The sequence below is a fragment of the Kogia breviceps genome, chromosome 2, assembly GCF_026419965.1.
Source record: "Kogia breviceps isolate mKogBre1 chromosome 2, mKogBre1 haplotype 1, whole genome shotgun sequence".
In the NCBI taxonomy this organism is placed as follows: Eukaryota; Metazoa; Chordata; class Mammalia; order Artiodactyla; family Physeteridae; genus Kogia; species Kogia breviceps.
Genome location: NC_081311.1, coordinates 135,972,136 through 135,999,483, shown reverse-complemented (window position 1 = coordinate 135,999,483; position 27,348 = coordinate 135,972,136). Strand labels below are relative to the sequence as shown.

Here is a 27,348-nt window from a genome sequence, read left to right as displayed (position 1 = left end):
TTAGGTAGAAAGAATTCAGGACATGCATTGAACTTTGTTTTCTTGTCTCACAGGTTTATTAACATTCAGTTTGATGTACCAAAAATATCTTTAAATGAAATGAGTGTTAAAATGGACATCTAGATTAGAGAAAAATCACTCTGGCCTGATAATTTTGTGTGAGATTGTGAATAGAGATGGCACAATGGTTGTTCAATTATTAAAACATGGTTTATCGGTAATAATTCAGAATTATCGGTAATAATTCAGAATAGCTTTGCAGCTCACTGCCCCCCCCCCCCACACACACAGAGTCTCTTGACTTGTGGGGTTGGGAGAGATGTCCAGTTTTTAGTGCTTCAATGTTCAACATCTGTTTCCCTCCACCCTGGGACTAAAAAAGTGAATTCATTAAGGTCAAAAAATGCTTAATTCTCAAGTCAAGGGCCAAGTGGCCTAAAGTCTATTTAATAAAGTAGCTTATAAAGGGAATTTACTTACCTTCCAGTATTCCCAATATTGTTCTTTTCCACTTGAGAACTTATATCCTTCACAGCCCTGCTCAGTGCCTTGTACCTGGTATATATTCAATAAACATTTGAAGAATGAACAGAATTCATTGCACATATCATGTGTTGCACAGAGAGACAGGAATAGTCCTGGCTAAGGCTCTGCTGTGACAGATGTTCTGGACATCTGGTCATATCCACTCTTTACAAATCTGTGCTAATCATCGGCTGGTGGGCACTCAATCTAGATAAAACTATAGCAATAGCTAGAGGGTCACTTTAACCCAGACCAGTACACTACAGAAGGAATTGTAGTGAGAATGACTGAACTCACACCACAAACTGAATGGTAAAACATCTAACATACATATAATTGTATATAAAATAAGTGAATCATAATTGTATGTCACAGATGAGAAATAACATATAAAGAAAATTTAATATAGTGAATCCTTGAATCAGGAAATCAACCCCATCTTTCATCTTTCAAGATCTATTTTCTGTAAGTTCTTTCAGCTTACCCTATACTGGTAGGGTTTTTCTTTGAACAGAGTCCATAGTAATAAATGCCCATAATGTTATTACTTTGTCTATAAGTGTTCAATGTTCAGATTTTATAGATACAGAATCTCTTTCAACTGAATTTCCGCAGCTCTGATACTCCTGGTCTCAGTTCCTCAAAACACAGGGAGGTTCCCTTTGTCTTCAAGCCATTTGGAAAAGTGAAAGTGTCCATCAGCAGATCCTCCTCCCCCAGGGCCATTCATTTGTGTGCAACACTCCTCTCTCCCTACTCCGCCATCTTTTTCTCTTTTTCTTCCCCCTGTATTTCCATCCCGCCTCTACCCAGCTGTCCCTCAGTTCTGCGCTATATTTCTCAATATATCTACTCTGCCCTTGGCAGTTTTGCTTTCTGAAGAGATGGTGCCATACGTACCTTCCTTCTCTGAGCAGGAAGAGTAACTTCAAATTGAGTTCATGCTAAAGAGGAGCCCCCTGGGCAAAATTCCACCCTCTAGGCTACTTCCTGTGTGACACCATTTCCACACCCTTCTGGCTGCAGCAGCTCTGGGACTTCTCTTGAACTATTTCATACCCTGAGCTGTCAGGCAACACTCCTAAGAGTAAAGGGTGGAAGTCCTCCCCAAATAAAAATAAACGTAACTATGAATTCTTAAGAACACCTACCTAGACATTCAGTAAAGATGCGACCGAAGAGATGGACTCTATTTCTCTGAGGAACAGAGTCTAATCGTGTGTGCTATGAGTCCTGACAGTGTTACACACTGATTGAAAACATTGCATTCTTTCACTGAAATGATGATCAAGGTAGATATTTGCAAAGAGGGAATGTAACCATTCCCCCACCCTCCCCGCCCCCGCCATATTGTGTTAAAATGCTAGAGCCAGCTTCTACTTACCCTCAAAGGGAAGCATACCAAATAAGCCTGATTTTTTTTCCTCCCATTATTGTTCCATAGCCATAAAAGGACAAATGCTGACTCTAGCACCATGTCCCCTGGCTGCTACTTATAGCTACAGAACTCCCACTTTGATGAGGGCTCTCAGCACAAATGGCTTGCATTGCCTAAGAGAGAGCAGCAAGAAGAATGACATTCATTCTGTCTGTAGCTTTGTGGGGTTTAGATTAAATTCCTTTTTGATGGTGGTTTTCCAAAAAAAAATGGAGTGGACTCCTGACATTTCTGCAAAGGATGGGGTCGGGGCTGGGGGAAGATGAGCAACAGAAGTGAGATGGGGGCTGAGGAAAAGGAAGGGGATGGGGAGTCAAGGAGAGTTGGGACAGAAAAGATGTGCTATGAGAAAGGGAAGAGTATGCAGAGGAACAGGACTGGCCTCTGCACTTCTGCACTCCAACGAATCCCCTGTGTTCAAAACCTGCTGTGTGTAGCCTGGACTGAGGTGGGCCTCCGCCGTTCCCAGGGAAGCAGGGCTGGGAGGCCCACATTAGGCTCTTAGTGCCCTTTACCTCACAGTCTGTCCAAATCTGTAACCACAGACACAGCTGTGAGCTATGAGTCTTCCACTCCGTATCCTCCTAAATCTCTGTGACCAGATCTCTCACGCACCAAAATGAGATTACTTCTAACATGGAAGACATGGAAAATTTAACTTTAAATAATTTAAATAATTTAAAATAATAATAAATTTATTATTTATTAAGTAATAATAAATAAATTTAAATAATTTGTTCATAATTAGGGCTGTTAATGTATTCTTAATACAAATGAATCAAAGCTGTGCCAAAGAATTCCCTTCAGTTATTCTGAGTAGGATTATCCAAAAGAGAACCTGAATTTCACCAGGTTTGTAATCTGGGCTATCTGCCATCTGACTTTTTATAACTGGCATCTCTCAGAGGAAGAAAAAAAAAGAAAGAAAGAAAAGCATCCTAATGATCCTTATGTTCTTTTTTTTTTTTTTTAATTTATTTATTTATATATTTATTTTTGGCTGTGTTGAGTCTTCGTTTCTGTGCGAGGGCTTTCTCTAGTTGCGGCAAGCGGGGGCCACTCTTCATCGCGGCGCGTGGGCCTCTCACTGTCGCGGCCTCTCTTGTTGCGGAGCACAGGCTCCAGACGCGCAGGCTCAGTAGTTGTGGCACGCGGGCCTAGTTGCTCCGCAGCATGTGGGATCTTCCCAGACCAGGGCTCGAACCCGTGTCCCCTGCCTTGGCAGGCAGATTCTCAACCACTGTGCCTCCATGGAAGCCCCGATCCTTATGTTCTTCATGACAGAACTACAGGTACAGGTAGAGCCTGATAGGCTGAAGCTCAGTCAAAAGTTGTTTAAGAGATACCATGTTTCTTTATTATTTGTTTAATCAATTTTAGCAATCTGGTCATTGATTAGCGGCTTTTCACAGACAGGTTAGTTAACTTTGCTGTGTTAAACAACCCCGAAGTCTCAGTGATTTACGAACTTGTTAGTGGCTGCAGGTTGGCTCTGGCGGTTCTGGGATATGTCCTCCAATCCCAGGACCCAGGCTGAAGGAGCAGCCCCTGTTTGAGACATGTCAGTTTCAGGGCGGAGGGAGAAGAATAAGAATCTGGGTTGACTGCAACATGGCCGTGAAAACGTCTGTTTGATTGAAGGCTATATTTTTGTCTCACATTCCTTTGGCCAAAGCAAGTCACATGATCAAATGGACAATGGGGCAAAGAAGTACATTCCAGGAGCCCCACCTACTGGAAGGGCCTGCAGGCAACATGGCAGCTGGTGGAGATATGTAATCCCCTTACCATAATTAAATACCATCATGGTGCCCAAATCACCCCTTCAGGTTCATAAAGTCTGCTACTCTGTGCCATGCTTAGTACAGGAGTTTTTGGTAAGACTAAGAGCCTCCCAGCCAAAGACCTAGCCTTCCAGCTGTCCCCTCTGAGATTGTATCACCTGCCTGGGGCACTGCCATCCCCTTCCCTGTCTAGAGACTTTCACAACTCACCTGTACAACTCTCTCCCCTGTCTCCTCTGCTCTGGAACTTCTAACCTCTTGTCTACAATGCATTTAAGATTTTACCACGAGACTTTAAGATTTTACCAAGAGCATGGACTTTAAGCAGCTCCTATTTACTGCTCTACTAAAATTCCTGAGGTAATAAAGACCTCACAGTTCAATTTGCTTGAAATGATAGAGAAAGAAAAATGTATAAACAGAACACACAAACTTATATTTTACTAAACTATGCCATCACATAATGAGTTTTCTAATGGCTAAGGCTCTCAGCCCAAGTCTAGGACACATACATTTCAGCACTTCATACTGTTAAAGCATCTTGTTACTCAGGAATCCACTAAGTGCAAGATATGTCTTATACTAGGTAGTGGTTTCTGGAGTTAGGAAACAAATTAATGGTATAAAGGCATAGTCCAGAAATAGCAATTGCTTATAAGACTAGACCCAATTAATTATTTTGCCAAATAAAATTTTCCAATGGGCAAAGAAAGATAGGATTAAAGACAGGATGGTGTCTATTAGAGCTAAATTTGAGCAGATGAGTTCTCTGTGGGGCAAGAGTATAAGCCTGTGGGCTAGAGGAATATATGCATGGTCAAGCACATTATGGGAACTGACACGAATGAGTCTATGTATTTTTTAAAATTATCAAATGCTGCTTCAAACATATTGCCAAACTGGTATTATATTCAAAGTTAACTCCAACTGATGTGATATGAGGTCTCATTTTTTGTTTTTCTAAACATTTAGTTAAATGTTTAGAACTAAACATTAATTAAACAATGTTTAATTCAATGTTAATTCAAGACAAAAGATGCCCAATAATTGCACAATTTTATTAATAAAAAGTGATGGTTATATATTTCTTGATTCCAAACATGCCTAGAATGCAGTGTTTTATTTTAGTTCAACATACAGCACATGTTAATTGCACTCTTTGTGTTAACTTTGCATTAGCATCTGAAGTAAATATAGAACTATAGAAAATATTTAACACAGCAAGAAATGATGTTGTCAGTCTGAACAATGTAGTTTATTGACATTGGATCAACAAAGGCACTAGGGAATTTACTGAATTTTGTAGCTTGTAGTTCATTATTAGGATGCTCTGAAAAATACTCTTGAAATGAATGAATGTACATGTAGACGTATGTTAGGTATGTGACCTTGTTTTAAATGTAATCTGCATTATAGCATGAAAATTTAGGGGCGGTTAATAAAGTTTTGAAAGAAGGTAAATGTTTCAAACACGTGGATGAAATATGTTGTGTAGTTAATCCCAGTTGTAATACTAAAAACGGGTCTTATTAAAAACCACATGAAATAAAGACTTTAATTATAAACATACCAAACCCAATTATTTCTAGAAAATAAATTCATAAAACAATATTTCCTAGGCTTGTGAAATTCTATGTAAAAGCAGTTTCTTTCCTGGGTGTTAAGAAGTAATGATGTGAGATCACAACCGTAAGAATAACATTTTGCCTAGTTATTTTTATTATTATTGGCGGTAACATTCTCTTGTAAAGTGGGTGGCAGGAACACCACAAAATCAACTGAAACACTTCCTCACGAACTGCCACGCCCAGATGGATTATGTCCCCAGAATAGTAATGGGACGCTGTAAGGAGCTGGCAGTCATTTTGGCAAGCGTCTGTTTGGTTTCTCCTCAGTTTGAGAATCAAACCATTTTAAAGACAGAATTGCAAATATATGAATTTTCCCCACTTCATATTGTATAGTATAAGGTGGTCAAGACACATCAACTATCAACATAATGTTGGATAGTTATGTTATAATTTTGGTTAGAAAACCTTTGATTGGGGCTGATGAATTATACAAAGTGATCTGCTCAGTGGTAAATAGAAATAGGTTTAGCAAAACATAAAAAAGTTACAGAAGTAAAATATAAATTGACTGTGGAAAGATAATTCATCAGGTTTCAAACCTGCATAATACAATTTCTAAATTTAAATATTATGATCGCCTTTTTTCGGTGTCTCGTGTTTTTCAGATTTTTAAAGACAGTTTCCATTTCTGCCAAAATACTTCATTTACTAGATTTGTTTTGGGTTTTTCCAAGAAATGTAATTCATTGAATGAATACTAATTTAACATGGCTACTTGTGTTATATTTGCATACATTTTACTTAAGTTTAAAATCATGTATATACTTGAAAATTATGTCATAACTATTAGAAATGGGCAGGCACTGGTTTGGGAATCAGGAAATAAACTTCTGAATCCAGTTCATTAATAACCTTGTGACCTGGACAAATCATATATTTATTTTGGAAGTAAGAAGCATGCAAAATCTAAACAAAGAAATGTCAATTTTGCTTTGATGCAGTTTGTTTTCTATTAAATGAGAGGGATGGATTAGATGATTTCTAACTTTTCTTTCAACGTTTGCTATTTCTTGATTTTATGATTTACTTATCTTTGATTGTCTTAAAGTAACTCATTTAACCTTTCAGAAGTTCAGAGGTTGAGGCAAACTAATTCTCCTCTGCCTGAAAACCTGTCCTGTAAATTCGAGGGACCTCTTCCACATCAACATTAAAATGATTATATGAAGGATTACATATAGTATGTACACTTGTCTGACAGGAAAAACTTAAAAGCAACAACCTGAGAAAACATCAGACTGTATGTTTAGTTTATTCATCAATTAGTCATTGATTTTTTTCCCCTGTAAATCTCTTCCAGGTTCAGATAAGGCATAAAATAATAGTAATTATTCTAATAGATCATAATGGCAGCAGTACAAATTTGGAGGAAAAGGTGAGAAAATTGTCTTACCACGTTGGGGCGAGGGGGCACAGTAAGCGGAGAGGTGAATTATTTTTAGTCTTTAAAAGCAACATGGAATTTAAGGCCGTTGTTGAACCAAAAAAGTTCCAAGAGAAGTTACCTCATTTATATTATTCCTCACCTAAATCCACAATAGCATCAGAATGAAAAGTTGTGGAAGTTGGGAATCTTTTAAGGGGAACATTAAATAACATCCCTTTTTCTCACCCAGATTCTGAACCAAAGAGAAAAATTAGCAGAGGACTAAGAAAGATAAGTAATAAAGTATCACCTTATAGCTTCATAGAAGTTTGTTTGGAGGGCATAGCTGTGTAGTCACGGACAGAGGTGCTCCCCAAAAGAAGTTGCATAGTAATTAACGTATAAAAGGCCAAATTTCCTCAAGTACAAAGCATTGATAAGGTTGCCTTCATGTTTAAGACTTTTATGTGAAATGCCACTGAAAATGAAATGCTTGATTTGAGTTATTGTAGATATTTCTCTTTGGGTAGAAAAATTCAGATGCCCAAAGATGTCTGAACTGTGAGATGTCATGAGTTAAGTTTATTTTAATTGAAGCTCCTCTATCTGTACTATGTAGCTAACAAAAACCATATTGGTCACCAGTCCAAGCTACCTCAGGAAAATATGTTGGCTGTGATAAATGCTTACTCAAGTCCAATATGCAATGCATGTGTAATCTTCTAAGGGGAAGAGAGATATGAAGCATCAAGAAGCAAAACCTCATCTGGTAATAAAACTTACTATAATAATATATGTAATGAATTAGGAAAATCTTAGAAACAGTACAGAATATTATCATCATTAACCCTCTAATCTTACAAAGGCCTCCAAGAATGTGTAATATTTCACTAAAATGTTATTCTAATGCTTTTGATTTAGCTCCCCCTTTTTATATCAGTTTGGAGTCATCAGGATGTATCATTTCTTTCATTTATACTTGTACATTCTAATAAATTTTCCCCTTATTCTTCTTTCACCCACATTAATTAATATCATTTATGCTATTGCTATTACTTGAGTATTTCTTTCCATTCACAAATGCTACTTTGCTTTTTTACAACCTTTTTTGTTTCACAGTTTCTGGCTTCCATTTATTTTCTTTTGGATTTTTTTTTCTTATCTTCTTTAGGATTTCTTACCTAATTGGCTTCTACCTTTGTTTTGCTTGTCTTCTTAAAGAATTCTTCTTCTTCCATTTTTCTATTGCCGCTACACTACTTATTCCCAACTTTTTAAAAAATTCTTTCAGATTTGCTATCTGTTATAATACACTTCCTGGGTTTTTTTTGTTCCCAGCTGTGTTTACTTAGTTATTTCTCTCTCTCTCTTTTTCAGTTCTCTTTTTCATTTTGTCTAAATGCATATTCATATTCATTTTGAAAGTATTTATGTCTCTGCAAAGTCTTTTCTCACCAAGAAAGTTATATTGTTTTGTCTCTTTTGAAAGGAGAAAGGGCTCCTCTGTCAACCCAAAGATGTATTTCAGTGCTGGTTCTCATGTCAAAGAAAGGTATAAGCTAAAACTACAACCACAGATTTTGTGAGTTCCCACCCCCATATCTCATGAGGTATAATTTCATAAATTAGGACCATTTGAAGTATTCAGTTATAAATGTTTACACTGAAGAGTGAAGTTCCCTTTCAAGGGTAAATGAAAAACTCATGATTTATTTCTCTATTTTTTAGTAAAGTATGTACAGATTCCAAATATGATTTAGAACTTTTTCTATAATGTTACTGATAAAATATTAATATTTAATTATATTTGGCAGTTTTTAGATATTCCACAAGTAAACTTATGGGATAGATTATAATTTTTTAAATATCTTTTATTCTTGTAATTAATGTAATATAAAATTTTTTAAGATAATATTTGAATATAAGGTCTACTTAGAGTTGAAGAAACAATTTCATTAATCTCAGTATGATGTCATTATAATATGGGTTAAATTGCTCATATATAAATATAATTCCAGTGTCTAAACTAATTTGTAATTTTATGTAATGCATTTGAAGTGATCGTATTTGTCAGTGTAAAATACTTTTCTTCTATCTTCCTGGTTGTTTACTTCTCCAGTTAGCACTAACAGCCAGTAATCAGGGAGATTTTCCTGGAGGGCTTTTTTCAAATGGACTATTTCTGGAGAAGAGGAAGGCTTTTAGTCACTGTTTTGTTCTATCCACACACTTCATTGACAATGATCTCTAATGTGGCATTCCCTCTGAAAGGCAATGGTTGTCCGAAATGGTCATATATATTTAAAATACATTTGTAGACAAAACCTAAACATATACACATTAAGGAAAGTGTTAAAGCAGTGAAATGGATGAAACCAAATGTATGGGCAAAGACATACCACATGATATCAGGCAAAGATGTCTTCCGGGGAAAGAAATTAAAGTGAGATGAGGACTATTTAAGGTAATAAAGGCTGCAACCCACTGCAAAGATTGGATTATAAGCAATGTACACATCAAATAATATAGCATTAAAATTCATAGAACAAAAATTACAGGAACTACAAGCAGAATAGAAACACATTAAAAATAGACTTTAATTCACCTTTCACAACTCATAATAGATCAACTAGAACAAAAACATGTGCATATAGAAAGTCTAAATAAGTAAGAATAAAGATAAACTTAACTGAGATATGTTGAACTCTATAGCTTTAAAACAAAGAATAAGCTTGTTTTCTGTGTTCTTGGTGAAGTCACTTAAAAATAACCTTTATTACAACAAAAAGGAAATCTCATGTATTCCAACAGACAGAAATGATACAAGCTACATTATTGGATTATAATGCAATTAAACTAAACACAAATAAACAAATTACTGAAAAAAATCTATCATTTGGAAATTTTAAGCACCTTTATCTTTTTTTTTTTTTTTTTTTTCCTTTTGTGGTACGTGGGCCTTTTACTGTTGTTGCCTCTCCCGTTGTGGAACACAGGTTCCAGACGCACAGGCTCAGTGGCCATGGCTCATGGGCCTAGCAGCTCCGCGGCATGTGGGATCTTCCCAGACCGGGGCACAAACCCATGTCCCCTGCATCAGCAGGCGGACTCCCAACCACTGTGCCACCAGGGAAGCCCCAAGCACCTTTATCTTACACAGCTCTCACAGTAAAGAGGAATTTGAAACTGAAGTTCATTTTAAGAATTTTCTGGTTATTTTTGTGTGTTTATTTTCCCATATAAATTTTCAAAGAAATTTGTATAATTCTAAAATTTTCTTGTTATTTTTGTGGGGGTTGCCTTTACCTTATTAATTTAGGGAATTTTTGTATCTTTATTATATAGTATTCCTATCCAAGAATAGGATATCCTTTCCTATCCATTTATATTTCTTTCTAGGTTTATTCAAAGTTTTAAGAAATTCTTACACCGTACTTAGGAAATTTTCATCAATTGTATTTTCCTCCTTTTAAATAGACTATTTTTTAGGTCCACAGCAAAACTGAGCAGGAGGTAGAGTTCCTATATATGCCCAACTCCCACACAAGCACTGTTCACTAGCAACATCCCACACCAGAGTGGTACATTTGTTACAATTGATGAGCCTACATTGACACATCATTATCGCCCAAAGTCTAGTTTACATTAGGCTTCACTCTTGGTGTTGAAAATTCTATGAGTTTGGACAAATGTATAATGACATTTACCCATCATTATAATATCATACAGAGCAGTTTCACTACCCTAAAAATCCTCTGCGCTCTACCTATTCAACTTTCCTTTCCCTCTTACCCCTGGCAACCACTGAGCTTTTTACTGTCTTCATAGTTTTACCTTTTCCAAATTGCTATATAGTTGGAATCATACAGTATGTAACCTTTTCAGACTGGCTTCTTCCACTTAGTAATATATGCATTTAAGTTTCTTCCATGTTATTTCATGGCTTGATAGCTCATTTCTTTTCAGTGCTAAATGATATTCCATTGTCTAGATGTATCACAGTTCATTTATTCGTTCACCCACTGGTTGTGGACATCTTGGTGTGTCCACATTTTGGCAATTATGAATAGAGCTGCTATAAGCAGCCATGTGTAGGCATTTGTATGGACATAAGATTTCAGCTCATTTGGGTAAACACCAAGGAAGACAACTGCTGGGTCATATGCAAAGAGTAAGTTTTGTTTTGTAATAAATTGACAAAATTTCTTCCAAACTGTACAATTTGGCATTCCAAATAACAATGACTGAGAGTTCCTGTCGTTCCTCATCCTTGCCAGCATTTTGTGTTGTCAGTGTTCTGGATTTTGGCCATTCTAATAGGTAGGTAGTTGTATCTCATCATTGTTTTAATTTGTACTTTCCTGGTGATACATGATATGGAGCATCTTTTCATATGCTTATTTGCCATCTTCTTATTTCTTCTTTGGTGAGATGTTGGTTAAGGTCTTTGACCCATTTTTTTAATTTAGTTGCTTATTTTCTTATTGTTGAGTTTTAAGGGTTCTTTGTATATTGTGGATAACAGTCCTTTATTAGCTTTTGTCTTTTGAAGATATTTTCTCCCAGTCTGTGGCTTGTCTTCTCATTTTCTTGATATTGTCTTTCATAGAGGAGAAGTTTTTAATTCTAATGAAGTACAGCTTATCAATTATTTCTTTCGTAGATCATGCTTTTTGTGTTTATTTAAAAAGTCATTACCTTTGCCAAGATTATCTACTTTTTCTTCTATGTTATCTTCTAGGCATTGTATAGTTTTGCATTTTACATTTAGGTCTGTGATCCATTTTAGGTTAATTTTTGTGAAGGGTATATGGTCTGTGTCTAGATTCTTTTTTTTTTTTTTTTGCATGTGGATGTCCAGTTGTTCCAGCACCATTTGTTGGAAATAATTATCTTTGCTTCATTGTATTGCCTTTGCTCCTTTATCAAAGATCAGTTGACTGTATTCACGTTGGTCTATTTCTGGGCTTTCTGTTCTGTTGATCTATTTGTCTGTTCTTTAACCAATACCACACTTTCTTGATTGCTGTATCTTCTTGAAGTCAAATACTGTCAATTATCCAACATTTTTGTTCTCCTTCACTATTTAATTATCTATTTTGTGTCTTTTGCTTCTCCGTATAAATTGCGAATCAGTTTGTCAGTATCCACAAAATAATTTGATTGAGATTTCATTGATCAGTAGATCAATGGACAAATAGAGATCAATTTGGGAAGAACTGACATCTTTATAATATTGAATCTTTCTACTTATAGACAGGAATATCTCCATTTTTTAGTTAGTACTTTGATTTCTTTGACCAGTTTTATAATTTTCCTCATCTAGACCTTGAACGCAATCTGTTAAATTTATACCTAAGTATTTCTTTGAGGGGAGTGCTAATCTGAATGGTTTTTTGTTTTTAATTTCTAATTCCACTTGTTCATTGCTGGTATATAGGAAAGCGGTTGACTTTTGTATATTATCCTTCTATCCTGCAACCTTGCTATAATTGCTTATTAGTTCTAGGAGTTCTTTTGTTAATTCTTTTGTATTTTTCTATATAGACAATTGTGTGATCAGCAAACAAAGACATTTTTATTTCTCTCTTCTCAATCTGTATACCTTTTACTTCCTTTTCTTGGCTTATTGAATTAACTAGGACTTCCAGTATGATGTTGAAAAGTGGTGAGAGGGGACATCCTTGTCTTGTTTCTAATCTGAGCGGGAAAGCTTCTAGTTTCTTCCACTGTAGTTTTAAACTTGTGTTTTTCCTATAAAGAAAATCTATTGAGTTTTTTATGTTACCTTTGAACTCAGACACCTCAATTCTTTCACCACCTTTAGGAATTTTTCATATGTTTCCATTGAGTTTTCTAGGCATACAATCATATAATATGCAAATAACTGTATTTTACTTCCTTCATCCTTATTAAATAGTATAATTGTTTTTTGCATGTAATTGGATTGGTTTGTATAGTGTTGATTTTTTTCTTAACTTTAATGAAAATATATCTAGAGTTTGTAAAGTTTGTTGTTGACTTTGGGGGTTTTATATATATATATATATATATATATATATATATATATAGTGCATTAGTGGAGAAGTTAGCTTATTCAGTAATTAATGTTGGGACAACTAGAAAAAATGGATCTCTACCTCACTCCAGATAGAAAACAAATTCCAAATAGGTCAAAGATTTAAATTTATAAAACTAAGCCATAAAAATGACAAAAATTCAAGAAGAAAACCTGATATATAATATGTCCCTCCACACTTCCAGGGACATGGATGCTTTCCTGAGCAAAATCTAGAAACCAAAGAAGAATTAGAATTTGATAATCACATAACATTAAACATTTTTTAATTAAAATGTTTTTAATCTGTAGTATAAAACACCATAAAGTCAAAATACATACACTGTATGTTTTTTAAAAGCTCCCATATCCCCAAATTAAATGGTTCATGATGTATTTAAAAGGTGCTATAGATTCAAAAGGAAAAGAAAATGAAAATGAAAACACGGATCGTTATTTAACTAGGCAGTCACAGAAAAGAAAATATAGCTCTTAAACATATGCTCATATAAGTTCAACTTTTCTCATTTTAAGACAAATGCAAATTAAAACAATTATATGACCCCATTTTTGCCTCAGTCAGGTTGAATGTATTGCAAGTATGATAGCACATTAGGTGGTGAGAATGGAGATGAGCAGGCACCGTGTTACATTGTTGTCAGGAGAATCAATTGGTTCAGCCTTCAGAGAGAGTTATTTTGTGATAATATCAAAATCAAAGATTCACTTTTTGCACAAATTCCAACTTTAGAAATTGATACCATAAATATATTCACATATATGTGAAAATATGTGTTTAAAATATATTAATTACAGCTTTAGTTATAAGAACAAAAGACTGAAAACAACCTGAATACCCATAACTAGGTAATTGATTCAATAAATTATAGTATGCACAATAAATGGAAAATCATGCAGCTGATAAAAAGAATTGAATCTATAAAAACTGATAAGGAATGAACTCTAATATACTTTTTAAGTGAAAAATGTAGGGTGCAGAAAAGTTTGTAGCAAGATATTCTATGTATGTGTTTTTAAACAGAAAATGTGTGAGTATACATACACCCATGTGATTAGCGCATACCTATTACATATCTGGAAAAATATATGTAGACAGATAAGAGTGATTACCACTGGGACCAGGAATTGATTGTTGGAGAACAACATGGAAGGGAAAATTAACATTTTTTTTTTAATGTTTTGAATTTATATCATTTACACATGTTTTTTATCAAAAAACTAATTAGTTAAAAATAAAACCATACATACATTGATGTGGCTTCTCCCTGCAGTGGCTTCTCTTGTTGCAGAGCACGGCCTCTAGGCGCACAGGCTCAGTAATTGTGGCATGCAGGCTTAGTTGCTCCACAGCACATGGGATCTTCCCAGACCAGGCATCGAACCCGTGTCCCCTGCATTGGCAGGCGGATTCTTTTGTTTTGTTTTGTTTTTTGTTTTTGCGGTACGCGGGCCTCTCACTGTTGTGGCCTCTCCCGTTGCGGAGCACAGGCTCGGGACGCACAGGCTCAGCGGCCATGGCTCACGGGCCTAGCTGCTCCGCGGCATGTGGGATCTTCCTGGACTGGGGAACGAACCCGTATCCCCTGCATCGGCAGGCGGACTCTCAACCACTGCGCCACCAGGGAAGCCCTGGCAGGCGGATTCTTAACCACTGTGCCACCAGGGAAGTCCCAGCCTGCTGACTTTAATGAGTTAATGCAGTGTCCAAATAAAACGTGTGGCCAAATGATAGCTTAGGCTCTGAGAAGTTTTGGCTCAGTAATATCTGTGAAATTTGAGCTGATATTAAATATGCCTTAAAACAATACATTTGGGATTTGGCCTCGGGCATCAGATCAAGTCTGACTGCTACACAGAGTCGAGTGTTTTGCCTCGGGTCCTCATGTGTTTCTCACTATAGGACTATAGAATCAGCGAGAATATCATTATTGCTTTAGTAAAGGAAAACACCTCAGTTCCTATTTAACTTACGGAACTGTCTTCTTTCTGATTATTTTATTTTCCTGAAATAAGAGAATCCTGCTGTCTCCTGCACCTACAGCTATCTTCTCCCACCTGCAACCCAATCTAGTAATTTCTTCCCAGCCTTGCCTTTCTCTATTTCTTAGTCATCTAAATGGCATCTGTCTAACCTTGGACCGTCTCTTTCTGTACGTGTTTAAGTAAGCCAACCCTAACGTGGCTGATGATGTGACAGGTCACAGTTCCAGTTGTCTGTATCTCAGAAGAGATGAAGGCTCAATCAGGAGAGCAGTGGCTATTTGACTGGTCATTAAGTCTGGCTGCAGCAAATTGTTCTGACCGGCTTGGCCAGGAGCCATTTGTGCGAATTAGAGGGTTGGATTTTATATCCTCTCAGAGACAACTCCCTTTCCACTTCAGCCTGTTGATGAGCTAACCATGGTCTCTATGGGGCTACATCCTCATCTTCTGGTGGCTCGCAGAGTGAACAGCCCATTTGGGACAGGGTGGTATTTAGCTAATGTACTTTAATTAAGGCTATACCTGAACTACTTTCTTAAGTTATGGCACAGTTCCTGTCTCGGCAAAGCACAAGAATTAATAAACATGGGACATTTAACAAACCCGAGATAGAAAACATGTTTGTTAAGCCAAACTCATAGAGGCAGAAAGTAGAATGGTGTTTGCCAGAAGCTGGGGAAGGGGGAAATGGAGAGTTGCTATTTACTGGGCATAAAGTTTCAGTTATGTAAGATGAATAAATTCTAGAGAGCTGCTGTATGACTTCATGCCTATAGTTGACAATACTGTCTTGCATACTTAAAAATTTGTTAAAAGGGTAATGTGAAGGATCTCAAGTTAAATGTTCTTACTTCAAAAAAAGAATTTATATTTAGTAATTCCATTTTGATTTAATTGGAAATGAACATTTCAATCCTCTAGCTCTTATTTCATGACAGGAGTTTGTAGATATTAAGATCTCTTAATCTCCTTAAAATATCTGTACTCTTTTTTTTTCTAGGACTTTTATATGCAGAGTAAATGGTGATTAAAATGTGCAGGATGACAAGATGGAGCAAACAGTGCTTGTACCACCAGGACCTGACAGCTTCAGCTTCTTCACCAGAGAATCTCTTGCAGCTATTGAAAGACGCATTGCAGAAGAAAAGGCTAAGAATCCCAAACCAGACAAGAAAGATGATGACGAACATGGCCCAAAGCCAAATAGTGACTTGGAAGCTGGAAAGAACCTTCCTTTTATTTATGGAGACATCCCTCCAGAGATGGTGTCAGAGCCGCTGGAGGACCTGGACCCGTACTATATCAATAAAAAAGTGAGTGTGTTTTATCAGGCATATTTTGCTACTAATTGCCTTACAGTATACCTTGGACTGTTATAGCACCAACACATGCTAAGTTAGCACAAAGTCTAAGTATCCTTCTGTTTAGGAAATAAAACACATTTGCATATGTTTTATGCATATACATGACAAATAAATTGATTATATCATAACAGATGGAGCTGTCCCCAATGCACCATGATAGATACCGAAAAATAAATGTAAGTTGTAGGCAGCTAATTTAACAAATTAAAAACATCTCTCCAGAGATTGTATTTACTATTTATGGGTTTTCTGTACTAGAAAATCTTGAAATTATCACAAATTATAAAGACCTCAAAAATATTGGTGTTCCTTTCTCATGGAACAAAATTTGATGCCACAAGGGTTTTCAGTTTCTATATTATATATAAATATTATGTTATATATCAGTTAACTTCCTGAAGAAACTTTTTTTTCATTGGGAAAAAAACATTCCTATACAAACTATAGTTTAAAAAATTATTTAATCTTTTGGTGGAAATATATTGATATTGGTAAGGATGACCAAAAATATAGTATTCTGAAGAACATATAAATGATATTTGAATATCCATGCTTGAAATGAAAATAGTAAGCACCCAGCCTTTCATTATGATCATGATTTCACCAAACCAAGAAGAAAAGTGTAGAAAAAGATAAAATCAAAAAAGATTATTATATTGATTTTAGATTAAATTTATGACTAGTTAATTTGCAATATTTTATTATCTTTTTCACCTAGAACAATATATTTGTGAACTCTTGGTGGAAAGGTACAGCACAAAGATTGTAATTAAGCAAATGAGATCTTTTAGTTAAACATGGGCCTTAAAAATACCCCCAAAATGTTTAGGGATGCTTTTGGTTGCTGGCACAGTTATCGTGTTAGTTTTTATCAAGTGCATAAGTTTGGAATTCTAGTCTTTGGATTCGAGACAGTTTTGTAAATACATTCTCATTGACTACTACAACTTTCAGAGGTAAAAACCTCATTATGTTCAGATTTTTAAAAAAACTTTTCAGGATATAGCCAGCTTAAGTGTAACATACTTTTCCTTTTTAAAAACTGATTTGACCATTTTACTGTGAAGGAAGAGATTAATAATTTTCCACAGATTCATTATCTTCTATTTAACTTTGCTTTTTAACATTGTATTATTAAATCTTAGTAGGTAAGCCATTATCTGTTTCATAACTTCCATTTAACTTATGAGAAAAATTGAATTTTATCATTAAATCGCTCCTTTAGAAATTAATATGATATCTGAAAAGCTAAAACCCCAATTAAGCAGACTACGAGGGGTTTATTTGTATAAAAAAAAGTAAAAATGTGGATAACCCAACTATTCATACATTTGAACTTATTTAAAATTACTCTATTATTGAAATAATGACTGATGCATTCTAGCCAGAAATTCATTAACACTAAAGTATGTTACTTTATTTGTAGCCATTGGACATAGCCAATCTATTTAGAGCTGCTATTACAGTGGGTTAGTGGGCTCCATGCTCAGCAGGCATTTTGCTACCTCCAGACATCCAGCCCCCACCTCTCCAGTAGTAATCACCATCTAAAAATTATTAAAGCCACCCAGAGTCTACCACTTCATCAAACAGGGCTGAAATCTAGCATCCCATCTCTTATGCTGTGTCCTTATCTATAAAACAGTAAATGCATACATTGAGAAAGACCAAACTAATGCGTGTTGACAAGGGCAGATATTCTTCAAGTAGAAACGAGATCATCCAATTAATCTATTCCTTTAAATTAAAGAGTTTTTAGACTGATAAAAGTTGTCATCTTGAGGGAATGTCCCCAAACAAAGCCGTCCACAATTGGTTTATAATGAATGAGATATAACAAAGGATATAAAGGCAGATGGAAAGCAAAATGATGCAAATCCATCCAAATAGTTAAAAGAAAGGTCTTAAAACTGAGGGTAAAAGACCAATCCTGAAGGAATGACTATTCAGTCAGATTCTTATGCTGAAGTAACCCTTATAAACTTTGTTAGGTTCACATTCAAACTTGTCTTTAACATCTTCTGTCCTTATCTTCAAATGCACATTGTGTGAGGAAGGAAAAATATTTTGGTATTTTGGAACAAATCACAAAGTGCAAGTAGCCCAACCTGATAAGAGAAATGTTGTCATCAGGAAGGAGGTTTCCCCAAGGTGAGGCACATCCATTGCTTTCACATTGAGCTGACATCCAGCAAGTCTCCAAATGTAAGTCATTCAACAGAAGTACAAGTGAAACTTTTTGCAGGACTGAAATCCTTAAAAACTAACTTGGCATGCTTAGGACATGATTGAGCTATGTGTTGGAAATTTCCTTCTTTTGCATTTTCATGTTTTATAACTTTCTATGGTTGTGTGTACACTCTTTCTAGTCTTAAATTTTTGTTCATAATTGGATTATTTCAGTATGGAGGAATAGTCATAAATTCTGAATTAGCTTCCTCTGATTGAAGCTGGAATCCTTAGAAAAATAATAACCTTTTAAAAATAATGAATTTTTTTTTGCTACTTAATGACCAATTTCACTTTAGTGATTTGAGTATCTGAGGATGGCAGGGTGATCTTTAAACAATGCAGTACACATGCACAGTACTCCCAGCATAGATAAAGGGTCTAATGATGGAAATGTCACTGGGGAAAATGCTTCTTAGGATAAAAGTTCCCACAATCACTGATGTTGGGAATGTGCATTTTATTGCCTGAGTGGGTTCTAATATGCAAATATTAATCAGGCTAGTGACTCTCCTAAGGCTTAACTCAAGTACAATACTTAATGTGTCCTTTGTATGTATATACCAAGTCTCTGGTTTCTTTCTTAAAAATATATAGAATAAACAAAGCAAGCCTATTACAAAAAATGGTTGCAGAATCTATGTTAAGTTCTAGGTTAAAGTACAGTGGTGCGTATATGTAAGGAATCTACACGTAAGAAATAGAAAGGACACAAACCCCAGTGAAGCTCTCTGTGATCTTCTACAATGTCAGTGAGCTTATGAAAATGTCACTGCTGATGGTGTATTTTCAGATGGCATATGCCCACATATTTTTATCTTCTTTGCCCTGGCTTAAAATGTACAAATTACATAATGTTCAAATATTCTGTTGAAATTGTTAAAATAATTTAATCCATGGTCAGTGATATTGTGACGAGAAATAGTAACTGTCTCATGAATACTCGTGGTGCATGGAAGCACTTCCAGACCCTCAGATGTTTTAAGCCTTCAGAAGTCCGGTAAGAACTAAGGAATAAAATAACAGTGCTATCAGAGGAGAGTCACAGAATTTTCCATACCATGTTAGCTCTGGTCCCGTGGTCTTCAGAACATGATTCCAGGTTGGGTTCCTTTTGTTTGTTTATTTACTTTAGCAGGGTGACATGGCACATTTTAGCTTGTGAACACACCTTTATTTCCTCATGGGATTTTTTTTTCACAGTTTCCTTTCATAGCTTCGGTTGATTTTGCACCATTTGGCTATACATTCAAATTCTTCACCCACTCTTTATTACAGAAAACTTCTTCCTTCTCATGTTCTCTTAAAATTACAGATGACTCATTAGTACCATGGAAGAAAAAATCCTTTTGACAGTGTGACAGGGTACTGGAAATAGAATGAGGTATGTTAGATCTGTAGTGAAAATGCATGTTGGTTAATTATGGAATGTAGAAATGTATCCATTTAAAAATGTGCTCTTTCCTTGATTGTCTCTTCGATGTTTAAAGACAATGTATTCTCCCTTTTTATCAGCTCTTCTAAAGAGATGCATGCTCCCTCTTTACTGGGGCTGCACAAAGAATCATACAGGAACTTGTGATTTTAAATTCATGCTGGTTTGTCATTCCACAGTAGTTTTTAATTGTTACATGGGGTAGGGAGAGTTGTTTGTTTTGTTTTTAATTGGGATTAGGAAGTTTTTCTTGCAAAAGGAGTTTAAAAGAAAATCAGAAAAGTAGATGGTAAAAGCTCAGGATTCCATGAATTGTCATATTTATGATTTTTCTTTGTATATCATTAGCTCTTCTAGAATTACCAGTCACCCAGGCTCTCCCTTACTTGCAAGGCACTACAGTTCACTTCCAAATCTTTCTCTTACCCATTCATTATTTCTACCTTATGTCCCTTTCTTCTTTGTCACCTCCCCATCTCTGCCTCAGAAACAATCCCCAAATGATGAGGATGGTAGTAAAATAATGATTTCATTTATTAAATACCTGCCATATTAATAAGTTTCCCTTCAAGTGAAAGTGACCAAAAACCAACAGAAACTAGTTTTTGAAAACAAACTAAGCAACCAACAAGTAAATGTATGTGTGGGGTAAATCTGGTCTTAATATCAAAGCATCCAGTACCTAAAACAACATCATCAGGACACAGTCCTTTTCCATTTTTGGTTCTACTTTCACCTATGCTGGCTGCATTCACATTTTTGAAGATCAAATTGGGAGTCTTTATGAAGGCTTGGTCTAGATTTTTGACAATGAAGACAATAATGGATGGGGTCAGAATCTATTTTGGAGGTGTAATGCTTATCAGATGGGAACAAATGGATGGCATTGTTTTCTGAATATGAAATTTGGGAGGAAGGAAACTGAGCGGCAAAGTTCCAGTGTGAGAATTGGCATTGCTTTTAAGTACACAAGTGTTTGTATGTGTATATATTTGAGAACCAGAGAGACACACATTTTTAATCCTTTAATCCTTGAGTGTATATGGCACTTTGAATTCATTAAGGGGAATCACATGTTTTATTTCATTTTGTTTCATTTCATCCTTTAAACAACCCTGAGGTTAGTATTGTTATAATCTTCATTCAGATGTAGAAATTGACATGGAAGAGTTTGCTCAAAGTTCTCACACAGAAAAGTCTGCCATAAAACTGGGCCAATTAGTCCGTTTCTGTCAATGAAAAATTAGCTGAGCATATAATAGTGTACCACACCCATGCTATGGGCTGAAGATAACAGGGATGAGAAATATTTGACCCCCAGATTTTATCATTTCTCCCTCTGGCTATAATTTTTTCTCTCTGTCTGAGATAGAAGCAGAAGCATCTGTAACCCTGGCTGATAGGAGCCCAGCTGGGGAACTCTCCAGCACTGGCCCCAATGAAACTGTTCTACCCAGCTAAAGCCTAGGGACCAGCAATTTTACAGACTCTTTTCTGGGTACAAATTTTTCTCTTTTGCATGAACTTAAAGCAAAGATAAAGAAAACTCTAAGCCCTTGAGCCCCCAGACACATTTTTGTTTGCCTCATGCAATATTGTTTACAATTTTGAATTAGTGTCTGAGATTTATAAATCAGAAGATTGCACACACACATGTATAATCATGCATATTTAGGATTTTTCATACTATATCAGATCTGGCATCACTGATTTGCATGCCCCAAATTGGCAGGTCTCTCACACTGCCTAGCCTCTGTGGGGCATTTTGGTTTGTGATCCCTGGCTTCAAGACCCCTGTGCCATTAGGTGAGGGCTGGATATTAACACTTGGTGGGCCACAGGAGGCACAAGTCCACAAGTTGCTCTTTAGGCTGATTATCCCGCATCTAAGGGGTAAGACAGAATGAGATTGGGAGACAAAACATTTTTTAAAATATTGCACACTAACTTCAGAGTCAGGTAGAGAACCTGTGAGAAAGCTTTCCATCCCTCAGTGAGCCAGAAAAGGAGGAAAATCTTGGCCTGAATCCACAGGTTATTTTAAAAAAGATAGGCAAGGAAGTAGGTGAGACCATTTAGAGAGCTCACAGAAAAAAAAAAAAAGAATTAGATGCCTTGGAATTGGCCCAGAACAAGAGATGTCCCCAGAGATGTGTACTAATCGGAATCTCTTGACTGTCTATGCAATTCTTTACACCCAAAGCTCTGCAGCATCCCTCCTCCTGCCATGTGGTCTCATTCTGCCTTTTCCCAATGGAACCTCTTCTCAAGCCAGCAGCTGAGAGCTAGAAAAAGTTGACCCCACTTCTGGCAGAAGATAGAGCCAGGGAATTTCCCTAATTTGAATGCCAGGGCAACATCAAGGGGAGAGAGGTATACCTTGAAACCCAGCTTAGAAGTCTGTTACCATTTTCAGAGTACACTTGCTTATACACAGGGATAAAGTTTCACATTGTCATTTTACAGAATTCTATTTAATTAGGAATTACATAGGTTTTTGAATCTATGTGTAAAAAAAAAAAATATATATATATATATATATATATATATATATATATATATATATATATATATGTATGTATGTATCTCCTTTCTTTGGGAAAATATGTTCGAAGTTCCAAAGAATTGACCTCCAAACACATTTTTGGATCACAGTGTAAGTACAAGTTGAAAATTGCCTCTTTAAATTTTGAGGCTAAGGCATAAGTGGAATCAACCAGTAGTATATTCTGCATTTTTCTATTGTTCATGATCATTGCTCACCTTCCTCTGTTATTTCTTGCTTTTGCCCGTACATTTACTTTTAGAGCAGTAAAATTCAGTAAATTTGGAGTCAATCCTGTGATTTGGCAATTTTTCAATAATGTTTAGATAAACACAAAGCTGAGCATTAGGTTTAAACTATTTAAGGAACAAGACCCCTAGAGTGAAAGAAAAGTTAAGATAATGGACATATTTTTGAAAGGGAACTGGAAAACTATGGCTTGTTAAATTCAGTGTCCATCCTGAGTAAAAATAATAAGCAAACTTTCTAAAAACCCAGAGACAAAAAAAGACTACTAAATAGTAACGGGTACAGATTCATAAATAGCAATCCTACCAAACTATTATAACCTAAGTGTTTCCTTATTGACTATGCAGTTAGATAAAGGGGAAGGATCTTACTCTAGGTACACAACATGAGAACTGTTAATAAAAACAGATTCACAGCTCCCCTATTGCAGACTCACCTGAGTTATTTATTAAAAGTACAGAATACTAGGCATCAGAATCTGACCTACTAAATTGGAATCACAACACCTCTGTGAACTTAGTGTACTTATTCCCATTTTTCAAAAGAGGCAAATGAGTCACAGAAAAGTTAGTAACTTGTCCAGATCTCAAGTGCTGGAAGGCAGCACAGCCAGATTTTGAGCCAGGCATCCAACTCCAGAGTCTGCACTCAATAAATACATAAGTTAAAACAAATCCTACTTATGTTTTTCTAATTTGCTTTCCAGACTATTAAGCTTTGATTATCAGGGGTGTTTACCTGTTTGGGTTTTCGTTGTTGCTGTTTTCTTTAAAGCTAGAATTGACTTTTACCTGGCAAGGCTTGCTGAAGAGAGTATGAACTGGCAATACAATGAATGGTTTACACCTAGGTCTGCGCTGCCCAATTCAGTGGACATTAGTCATGTATGGCTATTGTACTTGAAACACACTTGAAATGTGGCGAGTTCAGTCTCTGAAGACATACAGTTGATATGACAAGAGGATGTAAACTATCTCAATAATTTTTAATACTGACTTCATCCCCAAATGGTAATTTATTGGATATATTGGGTTAAAGAAAACATTATTCAAATTAATTTCATCTGCTTCTTTTTCTTTTTCTAAACATGGCTACTAGAATATTTAAAATCACATATGTGGCTTAGATTTGTAGTTCATGTAATATTTCTATTGGGCAGCTCCAGTCTAAGCAAACCTTCACTTACCCTTCTAGATTTTCTTCCATTAGTATAGATAGTTGAACATTTACTAGTTTTCAAGCTTCTTGGGGTCATAACTTACTATTTACCCCGAACTACTTGGGGTCTTTGTTTTCCCTATAAACTTTAGCACAGAGCTTTGCAAATATTGTGCTAAACAATTAACACAAATCTTCTGCATTGAAGTCAATTGAATTAACGATTGAGCTGAGAATTAGATCCAGGCTGCTTTCTAGGTGTCCACCACGCTTATACATATTAACAGCTTATCATATAGGGACTTCATAAATGCTACTTGAGTTTGGTAGCTTTACATGAAGAGATAAGTGACAAGGCTGATCAACATCTAGTATGTGAAGAGAGTTACATTCCTACAAATGTGTCTTTAAAGTGATATTTTTATATATAGAATCTCATCTCTAATTCAGTGAAAATGCTGTTTTGAAATTGGTTCTGAGGCACAGTGTTATTCTCAGGTTAAAATGATTTCATGAGTTTCCTACAGCCTTGGGCTGTAAAAAAAAAAAAAAGAAATAAAAAGAAAAAATAGCCTGTTTCAAGCTGGATACTACTATATCAGCCGTTTCTCCTCCGCCATCAATTTTGAAGTTTTTATTTTTATTGAAGTGACTTAATGCAATAAAAATTGTCCTGAGAAGTTATGTTAATGAAATTTGTATTAAACTAATTAGATTTAAAGGATGCTAAAATACTTTCCTCTAATACGCCATTTAGTACATTCTTTGAAAAAGTCAACACTGAACTTGTACACTTAGAGTGGACAAGATGGTAAATTTTTTTTTTTTTGGTAAATTTTATGTTATGTGTATTCACCACAATAAAAAAAATGGGGCAGGGGTAATAGTAACATCTTGACTAGTCTTTTAATTCTTTCCTTTTTGATCCCTTTCTTATCTGTGAAATGAGGAAGGCAAATATCTGTATGTTTGAAAATTCTAGTTACTTGATCACTTGTAAGTAGACAGTGTTCCCTTCTGACTCTCTTCTCCCTTCAATACTATCTATACCATTATTTGGGGAAACATGTATTTGAGAGTCTTTAGGGGCAAGTATCCTTTCATTAATCCTCAACACTTAGAAACTAAATGTTTGGCTTCTTCTCTGTGCAAGTAAATATAAGGAGGATAGATACAGGTAAGATGAGGAAATAGATACAAGATCAGTTCCAAATAGCAAATTTGAAGTTCCAAGTGGAACTTACTGCCATAAAAATGGTAATGGAGTCAAGATTCTGATATTGGACTGCTTTATAATTCAGCTGTTTAAAATGAATCCATAAACACTTTAATGCAACATTTGTGTAGTTTGTATGTAAATATATATTTCAACCTGGGGACAGCAAAGTCTTCACAGAAGAAACCCTCTGAAATAGTCCCATAGTGCCGGTGTTATCATCAGCTTCCCAGGAGCTCTATCAAGGATGTCTTATCTATCTATATGGCTTATGAAAAATTAAAGGAGAACAAATATTGCTGTACAGGAAAACCTCATTAATTCCATTATACATTCTAATTGTAAGCACTTGCACACTGTACACATACTTCTTATAAATATGAAGTTAAAATACATTCTTTGAACTTTTTAAATAAATAAAGAGAATATACCCTAAAATCAGTAAAAGTTTCCATCTAAGGCTTGAACAATTGGGAATTTTGTCCTTTTGCCTTTCACTTTTGTGTCAAAATATTAATTCCTCTCTGTGAAAGGACTTTTAGATTGAGAATTGTTTATCAGCATCAGGGTGCTGTGGCTTTCGTTAGCTTTACCCTGCTGAGTTCTGGCCCTTTACCCTGCCTTTTTGAGTTCCTCTTGGTTCAGCTTCTTAGTCTTGCTTCTTTTTCTTCTTGGTCCTTAGGGCAGAATTTCCTTCTCTCTCCAACCCTTTCTTTTGGCCTCTGCAGCTTTGCCTTTGGTTTCATCACCCTCTTCCTCCATCTCTTCTACTTCTTTTTTTGTTAGGTCTGCTCATGGTTTGGGCTGGAGGGTGGCCACAGAGCCAAAGACACAGGTGATCTCTTCTGCACGTGGTCTCATCTCAGGATGAGCTGGATTATTATTCTTATCCACTGAGCGACAATCAGTACCACCTTCATCCCCCTCTTCCTCCAGCCCATGATTTAGGCCCCGTATGGACTGTAACTTCTTTTCCAAAATTAGGCTTGTAATATTATTTGAAATGAGGGAATTCTTATTTTAAAAAGATATATTCTACGTTATGTTTTTACTGGCTCTCCCACTCCCATAACACAATATTTCCATCAGGTTTTACTCAGCATAATTTGGGGGAAAGGAAGCATAGGCAGTTGGTTTGCAAGGTGGACGATATTCGGTCCTGATTTAGCTCACTCAGAGCCTTTCTGTGTCCTTGCATGTGCGAACTCCCTAGGGCAAAGGCATTTGCTTTGCTCAAGTCTGTGCACATTTTATGATGATCTCACAATACCATTTAGGGACAGGGGCACTGAATGAATCGGAGAAAAAGAGCACTAAGTCTTGTAGACCCGGGTGATTGCTCCTCCAATAAGCACAGGTGAAACTCTCCCCTCCTACAAATGGACATTGTGACACAGTTTTCTTTGTACTCTGGACCCACAGTCCATCAAAGATGAAAGTGGAAATATGGAGTCAAAGTTAGATGTAGAGCAATGCATCCCAAACTGTTGTGAAGGTGAGGTTGCTATTCTATAAAATACAATAAAATTAATTTCCAGAAATTTGAAATGAAAAACAGACCTGCAAAATACACCCTGTCTTTGTATTATTACATTCAACAGATGTAAAATTAGTCTGTTGAATTGTCTTACAAGTTTCTAAATACTTTCAAATCTTGTCACAGATCAGGAACAACTTGGAGACCAGCACTGGTTGGACCATTTTCACAGCCCTGATTTAGGGCACTCTTACATATACCAGTCAGGAAGTGCTATTTTCAAACAGCAACTCAGTAAATGTTTTGGAGTAATTACTCTATTTCAATTTAGAAAACCCTGAAGGAAGAGGAGAAAAGAAATGAGAAATCTATAAATGACCTGAAGACTAAATGTAGAGCATAAACCCTTGTCAAAGATTTTTAGTAGAAAGTAAACATAAGGTTAATGCTTGCTATTTCATAATGTGATCTACACAGATATGTGTCCTTAGTCAGAAAAACAGTATTTTTGAAGAATGGGGTTTAAATTTAAAAGATTTGGAGTTCCCTTCTCAAGATATGTTTTTCATAGAGAAATAGGTTCCACTACCCCCAGTCTGAATGTACATAAAGGTCTTAGGAAACACTGAGTCAGAATCCTTGATACACGATTGTATGTTGCTGCTTTGTTTTATGTTGTTGTTTGTTTGTTTTTGTCTACACACTGCTAATTGTGCTCAAATATGTCCAATTTTTAGAATGCCAGTTCCATTCACATCCATGGATCCTAGATTCTGCAGGGGCTTTGAGCTTTTCCTCTAAGAAAGCACTACATGAAATAGGCAGCCAGTTGGGACTAGAATTCAGTGTATCAGCTAACTCAGAAATCC

At 35.9% G+C, this 27,348-nt stretch overlaps 1 protein-coding gene across 3 annotated transcripts in view; it reads left to right on the top strand.

Moving 5' to 3' along the window:
• Positions 1-27,348, top strand: part of LOC131751605 (sodium channel protein type 1 subunit alpha) — a 158,021-nt gene that overhangs the window by 53,284 nt on the left and 77,389 nt on the right. For all 3 annotated transcript variants that reach the window (XM_059055536.2, XM_067026227.1, XM_067026228.1), the window contains exon 2: positions 15,807-16,119. In XM_059055536.2, coding sequence (XP_058911519.1) covers positions 15,856-16,119 — 264 coding nt within the window. In that variant the 5' untranslated portion in view covers positions 15,807-15,855. The remainder of the gene's footprint in view (positions 1-15,806; positions 16,120-27,348) is intronic.